Below are 10595 nucleotides of genomic sequence, written 5' to 3' on the forward strand. Positions count from 1 at the left end.
TGAGGAGTAGCCCAAGACCATATAAGCACATAGCAAACCTTGTCCCTCACCGATGTGGGACAACTCTCAACACGCCCCCGCATGTGTGGTAGATTTTGTGGACAACAACTGGGTGACGTGAAGCGCGTGTGGCCGTTTGACTTCACACGAGGATAACCTGCTCTGATACCATGATGAAATTGAGGTTCCAGTGTGGCCGTTTGGCTTCACACGAGGATAACCTGCTCTGATACCATGATGAAATTGAGGTTCCACCATAAAACCAATTGACAATATAGGGAGTAGTCCAATACTATATAAGCACATAGCAAATCTTATCCCTCACCGATATGGGACAACTCTTAACAGCCACTGGGTGGGAACCACGAATCTGGGTGAGAGGGTCAGGGTGCTTGATTCCACTATAGCACTAGCCCTCCTTGAATTCATCTTACGTCAGTTTAGACTTTTTGTTTAATGCACGTACTTTTGGTCAGTGAGTTTCGCTTCGATTTTAATTTTTGTCGCGGTAGTTTTATTTTCTTCAATTTGGTCATGGTACAAGATTTTGGTTGGGAAGCAAGTTCAATCGCTAACTTCCATGTATATCTACGCACTCCAAGTGCGTAATAGACGAAAGTCAGCAAATAGACACACCAAAAGGAATATGGTTTGAAGAGAAAAACAGGGTCATTGCTTTGGTTCTTAAAAAAAAATATAGCATTAGACTATCACCAAGTGTCTTTTTAGCGTAATGATGTTTGAGACGGACAAAAGTTATAAAAGCATAATTAAGGTTGCACATAATCTCATTAGGGACGCAGACATGGCAATATGCTTAACCCTCCAAGTCTCCAAACAATAAAAACAGTTTGACAGTTTAGCATCAGTAGAAACCAACAGCAGCAAGCTTCATTAAGTTATAAATGATCTTGATGACGACCTAATTCCTTGATCTCCCTACAAATCAAAAGAATTATTCTAACGTTGGCTGCCCCGTCAAGGTTTTACCGAGGCCAAGCCGCACCTGTGCGCCCTATCATCTTTGTACTAATTCTTATAATATCATATTTTTATCAAATTATACGCTTCACTTTGGATTCTGACCAGAAGCATATCGTCTTCTCTTTTGATTCAATGTTATTCCTTCACATAACCTGGAAAATGACTTCTACGATAAGAAATCGGAAAACCTATTGGCGGTCTTTTCAGTCGTTAATTACATCCAGTTTTAAGTTCTTTTTATTCTTTAATTTTCTGCCCAAAGAATGAGGTTTATGCCAAAGTGTCAACATAAATATTATGCTATTTGAAGCAAGAAAACGTTATGCATGCTGGAAACCCTAAACCATGCATCAAGTTATTTATTAGAGTAAATTCAATAATCCACATTGACAGTTTATCACCAAAACAACGACCCTGTCAACCGTCTATTTTTATGTCTAAAACTTTGAACGTACCTCCAGATTTTGTGGGTGTGCATGTAAATAATGAGAAGACCACAACAATTTTCGGTGCTAAAACAACGCCAGGACCTCGTCTTTCTCCCACCATTCAATCACATGTCAACACCATATAACAGCTTCCCTCCACCTCCCTCCCCCTCATCTCTATAAGCAGCCTTGGGCCAAGCCAAGATAGCACACTTCAGCCATGGCTCCACCTCTCCTCTCGCCCACGGTCTCAGGTTGCTGCTTTCTTCTCCTCTCCTTCCTCATCTCTTCGTTTCCCGCTCCCTCCTTCGCCCTAACTGATGCTGAAGCCGCTCACATAGCCCACCGCCAGCTCATTTCTCTCCCGGAGAATGGCGACCTCCCTGACAACTACGAGGTTCAAGTCGACGTCAAACTAAAGTTTGAAAACGACAGGCTCAAGAGGGCTTATGTCGCTCTCCAGGCACAGAAGAGCGCTATTTTTTCCGACCCTTTTAAATTCACTGCCAACTGGGAAGGGGAGAATGTGTGCGCCTACAAAGGGGTGTTCTGCGCTCCAGCACTCGACGACTCGAGCTTGAATGTGGTGGCCGGCATAGACCTCAACCATGGAGACATTGCAGGACATCTCGTTGTCGAAATGGGGCTCCTTACCGACCTCGCACTCTTCCACATCAACTCCAATAGGTTCTGCGGCATCATCCCAGAGAGCTTCAGGAGGCTGACGCTCATGTATGAGTTCGACATCAGCAACAACCGATTTGTTGGTCGTTTTCCTGGAGTTGTCCTCCACTGGCCTAATTGCAAGTACCTTGACCTTCGGTTCAATGGCTTCGAAGGCGAGCTGCCTCCGGAGCTTTTCTTCAAGGAGTTTGATGCCATTTTCTTGAACCACAACCGATTCACATCGGCGATTCCAGAGACGATTGGAAACTCCAAGGTTTCTGTTGTGTCATTTGCGTTTAACAACTTCAGTGGTTGCATTCCGCATAGCGTTGGAAACATGCACAACGTGAACGAGCTAATCTTCATGAACAACCAGCTTGGTGGGTGCTTCCCTCCTGAGATTGGAAACCTAGGAAACTTGCAGGTTTTTGATGTGTGCTACAATGGATTTATAGGTTCTTTGCCAAAGAGCTTCGTCGGGCTGCAGAGCATTGAGGAATTGGGTATTGGGTACAACAGGTTGACAGGGTTTGTGACTGATAAGATTTGCACGTTGCCTAAGTTGGCAAATTTCACATTTGCTTACAACTATTTTAGTGGGGAGGCTCAAAACTGTATGCCAAATCCTAAATCGAAAATAGTCTTAGATGACTCAGGCAATTGCATGCCAGGAAGGCCCAAGCAAAAGAACACAAAGACATGTTTCCCTGTGGTAACTAAGCCTGTGGATTGCAGCAAGAATTGTGGTGGTTCTTCTACACCAGAGAAACCTAAGACACCAAAGCCTCCAACGCCAAAGGTTAGTCCACCACCGACGCCAAAGGTAGAGCCGCCACCCACATCGAAGGTCGAGCCCCCACCACCAACACCGAAGGCCAAGCCGCCACCTTCCACACCGAAGGTCGAGCCACCACCCACCCCCAAGGTTGAGCCACCACCCACTCCAAAGGCAGAGCCACCTTCCACGCCAAAGGTTGAGCCACCACCCACTCCAAAGGTTGAGCCACCTCCCATGCCAAAGGTTGAACCACCACCCACCACTAAGGTTGAGCCACCACCCACCCCTAAGGCCGAGCCACCACCCACACCAAAGGTTAAACCACCTCCCACGCCAAAGGCCGAGGCGCCAAAGGTCCAACCACCACCCACCCCTAAGGCTGAGCCACCACCTACCCCTAAGGATGAGCCACCTCCCATGGCAAAGGTTGAACCACCACCCACCCCTAAAGCCGAGCCACCACCCACCCCAAAGGCTGAGCCACCACCCGAGCCAAAGGCCGAGGCACCAAAGATCCAAACACCACCCATCCCTAAGGCTGAGCCACCACCTACCCCTAAGGCTGAGCCACCTACGACGCCAAAGGTTGAGCCGCCACCTGAGCCAAAGGCCGAGCCACCTCCTACACCTAAAGCTGAGCCACCTTTTGCACCTAAAGCTGATCCACCTCCCGCACCTAAAGCGGAGCCACCTCCAATAGCTAAGCCGGAACCTCCTCAAACACCAAAAGTTGAGCCACCGCCAATGCCACAGGCTGAGCTACCCCAAACACCAGAGGCTGAGCCACCCCAAACACCTGAGGTTGTGCCACCCCAAGCATCTGAGGTTGAGCCACCCCAAGCACCTGAGGTCGAGCCACCTGCTGCACCAAAGGTTGAGCCACCTCCAACACCAAAGGTCGAGCAACCACCAACACCTAAGGCTGAGCCACCTCCAACGCCGGAGGTGGAGCCTCCTAAAGCACCAGAGGTTGAGCCACCAATACTCACACCTGCACCAAGCCCGATTGGCCGTAGCCCTAAAGGTCCTCCGTTGTTTCCAATTCAACCACCATCAACGCCAGAACCTGTGCAATCTCCTCCATCACCATCTCCAACACCAGAACCATCTCCAGAGCTTGTGCAGTCACCACCACCAGTCCAGTCACCACCACCACCTGTCCAATCCCCTCCACCGCCAATTCAATCTCCACCACCACCTGTCCAGTCTCCACCACCACCACCAATTCAATCCCCACCACCGCCTGTCGAATCTCCCCCACCACCAATTGAATCCCCCCCACCACCAGTCGAATCCCCGCCACCGCCGATCGAATCCCCACCACCACCAGTCGAATCCCCGCCACCGCCGATCGAATCCCCACCACCCCCAGTCGAATCCCCTCCACAGCCGATCGAATCCCCACCATCGCCGGTCGAATCTCCCCCGCCGCCTGTCCAATCCCCACCACCACCAGTCCAATCCCCACCACCGCCAATCGAATCACCTTCTCCCCCAGCTCCAACTCCATCTCCTCATTTGCCTCCTCCTGTGGAGTCTCCACCACCAACCCAACCAGACTTCGTGCTACCACCAAACATTGGAGCACTATACTCATCGCCACCACCACCAATGTTCCCAGGCTATTGAGTAGTAGTTTATCATTTCACATGTTTGCTTCATTTTGTATTTTCTTCTCTAGTTACAAAACACCCTCTACACGTTCACTTGTAACTTGAGAATCTTACCAAATACAGTGAGTTTACAATTTCAATACCTTCCATGCAACTTGATTGGTTCTATCTTTTGCTAATGTAAATTTATACTTAATATGTGTTAACTCATCGACAATTTATTGCTAAAGAAATAAAACAGAAAAAAAGAGAAAAAGTGATTGAAAGTTGTGGCTGATCATGAACGAAATTAATGTTTGTATTGTCAGTAAAGGCTTGTTTGGGAAGTTTGTATATACGCAAATCAGTATTGCTTATAAGTTCTTTCATTTACTAAGAATATCATCATTTATTTTTGAAATTCAAGTGCTTTATGAAAATGCACTTCCTAAGAAAGCACATATGGTTTTACAAAATTTCACTTAAAACTGCAAAATTCAAAAACTATGTTTAACTATATTTTTCAAAACATTATTAAACATGCTTTTAGTTATTTGAATAGAAATGTCACACCTTTACAAACATTAAAATTGTTGATCTCAACGAGACAAGAAATTGCTTATGATTCTGTCTAAAATTTGGGTTTGTTTTAGCGGGGGGGGGGGGGGGGGGTGTTGCTGTTGCTGTTGTGGGACGAAGAGCAAGAGTAAAGTGGGATTTCAAGGAAAATACATCGATCTGTTAAACATAGTGTGAGAGTGGAGGTAGAAAGGAGATGAGGATGTAAGCAAATTGAAGTACAAGTTCGACATTTTTACAAGTTGAAAATATTAAATTCATAAAATGCTAAAAAACAAAATGGGAGTTGTAGAAGTATCAATACAATCAATTTCCCATACGCTTACCCCTAAAACTGAGGATCTGGGCAAACATACAAAAGAGGTACAAATGTGTATAGGGATAGGCACAATTCAGTTTTGATCGGTTTTACTCCAACTCACAATCAAACATGGTTCAAATTTGACAAAAATAGGTAAGAAAACAACTGTATGGTCTGGCGGTTTAGGCCTAAACCTAATTACTTCTTCTTTTACATTTCTTTCAACTTCCTCAGTCCAATTACAACAACAAAAATGTGTATATAATTTGCTACACATTTCCAACATGTCATCAAACTTCACTGCCAATTCATTTAGTTATGGATTTCTACGAGAAGTGGACATTTACCTTTCTTTCTATTTGACCATCTAACATCTGAGTATTGGGATCAATGCAACATCTTTTAAATTTATTTCAAAAAAGTAATTTAATAACTAATATAATTATGATTTAAGGATCAGTAACTTCAAAGTTTTGTTAACCTTCAAATTCAGCATTATTCTCTCGTTATTAGTCAATAAGAAGACTATGTGGCCTCGTTTGGCAACTTGGACTGTACTGACTATTTTAGTTGTATATGTGTTTGGACCCAATTATTAATTTTAGGACGAGAGCGGTAATGGGCTCAGCCCACAGGAAAAGCCAAGGGTGTCTTGAGATATTCCCAAGGAAAGCCTAGCCCAAGAAGGATAAGACGTGTCCTACCAGGAGTTGTTCTCATCAAACTTGGATAGGATTTTGGCCCAGTCTTGATACTATAAGGAGTCCTCAGATATCAGTGATGCCTTGAATCAAGGAGCATATGTTAAGGATCAAGAATTAAAACTTGAGGATAATAAGGTTGGATTCAAAGTCCTAAATATACTAGGATTGGTCAAAGCCCATTCAGAATGGATGAAGGAGAAATTGAAGAATTATAATCCGAGTGGGATTCTACTTCAGCTATGTGGGAAATTATTACTTTAAATAGAGAAGGGAATGAATCATTCAAAGCTCCTTCTAACACACAAACAAACATGCCATGCGCAAACCTTCACTCTACGCGAAACCCTCTCATTCTTGAGAAAACACTCACCTTTCTAACTTCGTCAAGCACACCTTTAGTTAGTCTTAACAACACTATGGTTGACAATTGGCGACACCTTTAGTTAGTCTTAACAATACTGGAGCCATAGAATCTGGCGACCAAGGAGCACCTTCAGTTAGTCTTAACAACACTGCTTCGAGATTGACTAATTATTTATCCAAGTCTTGGCCAGTAGGGAGTTTTTGAGTCCTTATTGGAAGAGGTCACTTCATTAGCTTTCTTGGCGAAGTGAGGTTTTACCAAGTTACATGGCTCGACACATCAAAAGCCGAGTTTATTTTATGAGTGGATATTCACAAGTACATTTCAGAGTTCGGCATTCTAATGTCCAAACCACATTTACAATCAAGACACTTATCTCTTTTCAATATTTATGTCCATACAGTTTGGTAGCGATTCGGCGTACTTATATTTGCACAAATATAATCACAGTGGCCGAGCCCGATGCTGATGATTCGTAAACTTCAAGGAAACTAGTAGTCTTATCTTCAACCTAGAGGCTGAGACAAATTCCTTCATCGGCCATGATCATAAGAAAAAAATCAGTAGCACGTTCGACACCACTACTACCACATTCATTCACTCACCGACCGAGCTTGGTTGTCAAGTTGGCATGCCCCGCATTCAATCGAATGATGTAGTTAACTCATTAGCTATTCAGCATGCACGCCACGTAGACTTGGTAGGTTTTAGGGTCAACATTTTTGCATGCCCAGTGGAATGTTCTTCCAAAATCTATGAATAAACTGAGATTGTGAAGGTGAGTCTGAAAAAATCGAGAACCTTTGTTCTGATGCATTTCCATTCCATTTCGTTTTATGTAATTCTGGAATTTTACTTGGTTAAAATCATGAAATTGGACTTTAGATATATATGTGCAAAACTTGTGCTGGGTTGTGATAAGTTTTGTTGTAGTTTTGTAGATTTGTAGCAGGTAGACATAGAAGTGTAATTTGATGGGTGGATGAATAGAAACAAATGAAATTGTGGTGGAAAGAGATGATGTAGATAAAGGGGCTAAATCTAGTGCAGGGAGGGTTGAATAGTTTTTCCAACCGTTGACGATGAGTTGAAACTGAAATTAAAAAAAGAGTTTGAGCCGTTGGATGAAAAGTATGCTTTTTACAACAATTATGCACTTACAGTGGGGTTTGGGTTTCGAGAGCATAGTAGTAAAAAGTCCAATGATGGTGAACGTTGGTTAAGGAAATAATTTGTTTGTCGCAAACAAGGAAAGAAGTTGGTGGATGCTAATCCCATACCTAAAAGGAAAGGTAGGAAGGGAGATGCTAGAACTGAGTGTAAGGCAAAACTTGCGCTTAATAAGGGAATTGGTTATGAAACATTTGTTGTAACAGTTTTCAATGAAGGACATAACCTATGTCAACTGCGTCAGACTTATTTAGATGACATTGTCGAGTTTCAGAGTCAAAGAAGATGATGATTGAACAATGTGCATATGCCAATATTTTAATAAGTAAACAAGTGGGTTTACTGGAGGTGCAAAGTGGAGGAATTAAAAAAATTGGTTGCACCTCCAAGGGTATGTATAATGCCAAATATCAATTGCAAGCTCATCAAATCGGGCATAATGTGGAAATGTTGAAAGAGCATTTTGAGATGAGCAAGAGAAAAACGATTCACTTCATTTCAAGATGGAGAATGACAAAGGCGGAACACTACAATAACGATGGGAGCAAATATATAGGAAGGGAGATTTCAGGCTAAGTATCATTGGGTGCATTGTGAGCCACCTTGACATACTCGTGCTATGTGTACTCACCACCGTCTCTAAGAATGTCATTTATGTGTGGGCCATGATGTTGTCCCAATCATATCCTTACCGAACCTGATGGAAATATGAACGAAATTTCTTAAACCCATCATAAAAAGAAGAGTCACACTCTTCTTAGAGGTGCTTCATCGCTATTGAAATGATTGAACTACAACATTCATCATCTTCCTTTTTAGAACTAGTTCATCATACTTACGTTTTCAGATATGTATTTAGAGTTTGTACTTGGCTGATTTGTACAACGCCTCGTTAAGTTGTTACTATAATGCAACCATTGTGGATTCATGTTTGAGGCACTTTTGATGCCATTTATTGATGGAGCGTGAGTTGGCAGAAAATTTGCTCTTTGCTTCTGCAATTTGATCGGTCGGATCATCAGAATCACCATCACTCCCTAACAAAGCCATGACATGTGTTGTTGCCATGGTTATTGCTGAAGAAAGTGTTGGCTACTGAATTGTTTTTGCCTTGCTTTTATAGACGATCAATTTAGATGGCATTAAATGCCACACCAACAAAAAATGGATGGAAACAACAAATAAATAAGGGTCTGTTATATGTATATGATGGCTTATGAATAGTTGTGTAAAGTTGTCAGGTAGTTTGTTTACAACTAGTTTGTCATCAATATTCCTTACAATTGGTTACCCTTTCTGTGTAACTACATTACAGATGTATTGTCGACGAAGAAAATGTTGGCTAATGAATTGTCCTTGGTTTCCATTTACAGATGATCAATTTAGATGTCATTAAATGTGACGCCAACAAAAACTAGGTGGAAATGATGGATTTATGACTGCCTATTGTGGGTATATGATGGCTTGTGAATAGTTTTGTAAGGCGGTTAGGGAGTCAGTTTACAACTACTTGTTCATCAATAATCCTTCCAAATCCAAAGCCTTTTACAGTAACGACATTAAGAATGTGCTATGGTGGCAACAAAATGTTGAGTTCGTATATAGTCACATTTAATAGGCTAAAAACTTGACAGTTTTAACGTGTGTGTCTTTATGAGCACTTATGAAGAACTGTGTTTGCCCTCAGGTAGTCTTATCACTTTGGTCCTTCCAGTAGCAAAAAATAAATTTTCAAAGACAAAAGTGAGACAAAACTCAGTAGTACACTGAAACATATCACCACTTCCACATCCATTGTTCAAGAAAGTGTACAAACATTTGTGTTCCAAAAAACATGTACTCATCCCACTCCCACATCTAATCTTAAAGACATTCTACATGCATTTGTGTTCCAAAAAACCAAAAAACATGTACTCATCCCACTCCCACATCTAATCTTAAGGGCATTCTACAAACATTTGTGTTCCAAAAAACAGGACCACATTTACGGTTACATCATGAATTGCCAACACAAGTTAGGCATAAAACTTAAAAGAATTAACCTCTTCGTGCACAACATGTTCTTCCTCAATTCCACTTCTCCTTAGTGTAGGTGCAACCCTTAGACTTGTCTATTAGTTCAGTTGTATTCAAGTATTTCATATGTTGGATGCCGACAAGCAACCTCATTGCCTTAGTTTTTAATTCTTGGTTTGCCTTTTGAACAATACTCAACTCACTAGGAGCGCGTTCGATTTCCCCAATGAAATCAAGGTGTCTTCCAAACCAAAAGACAATGTGTTGAGTTATGTCTACCTGAAAATAAATGCTTGGAACGAGTAGTGGCAGTGGCCTCTTCTTGACACAGTTTGATTCTTTTGGTAGAGGGTATATTCACGGTGATTGGATGCTGAGATTTGGAGTTGGTGTAGGACAAACATAATTGGAATTGGGAGTATTAAAGATGACCAAATTTGTTTTGGGAGGTGGGGTATTAATTGGAGGATGAGTTATGGATGTTGGTGTATTAAAGAAGATTTGGGATGAAGTTTTGGGTGCTGTTTGATGTATTTAACAAGATTGGAGGCAAATTGGGTGTTATTGTCATGATTGAGTGTAGTTGATGGAAAATTAAAGATTTAAGGAGAAGCAATGGAATTTAAGAAAGGAGATTGGAGTTGGTTAAAATTTGTGGAATGTAATTAGGGGGTTTGGATGATAAGATGGTATACCATGTGGAACTTAATGTGTAAAATATTAATTTGTAATTAATAATTAATAATAAAAAAGGTAGAAATGTAAAAAATTTGAAAAATTATGAGGACACTTGGGATGACATCATTTACGATATGATCGGTACATATGGCGAAATTGGTTATTGGGACGACCAGAACAATATTGAATAGTGTTTCTACTAAGAAAGGGGAAATTTTGAAAAAAAAAAAAAAAATTTAAGGGAAAAATGTGGAAAGATATTAGAAACGCTTGTATTAACAAGGGCAACAATGTTGCTGAACGACTAAACTCCAAAATGTTAACCTATAATGAAA

The 10595-nt window shown here is 41.8% G+C and overlaps 1 protein-coding gene across 1 annotated transcript; it reads left to right on the plus strand.

Annotated features, from left to right (window-relative positions):
* Nucleotides 1-1585: 1585 nt before the first annotated feature.
* On the plus strand, nt 1586-4609 carry LOC114824798 (pollen-specific leucine-rich repeat extensin-like protein 3). The gene has a single exon (XM_070822291.1). The coding sequence runs from the start codon at nt 1633-1635 to the stop codon at nt 4483-4485; it is 2853 nt and encodes a 950-aa protein (XP_070678392.1). The 5' UTR covers nt 1586-1632; the 3' UTR covers nt 4486-4609.
* The last annotated feature ends 5986 nt before the right edge of the window (nt 4610-10595 follow it).

Source organism: Malus domestica, chromosome 05 (assembly GCF_042453785.1).
Source record: "Malus domestica chromosome 05, GDT2T_hap1".
NCBI lineage: Eukaryota > Viridiplantae > Streptophyta > Magnoliopsida > Rosales > Rosaceae > Malus > Malus domestica.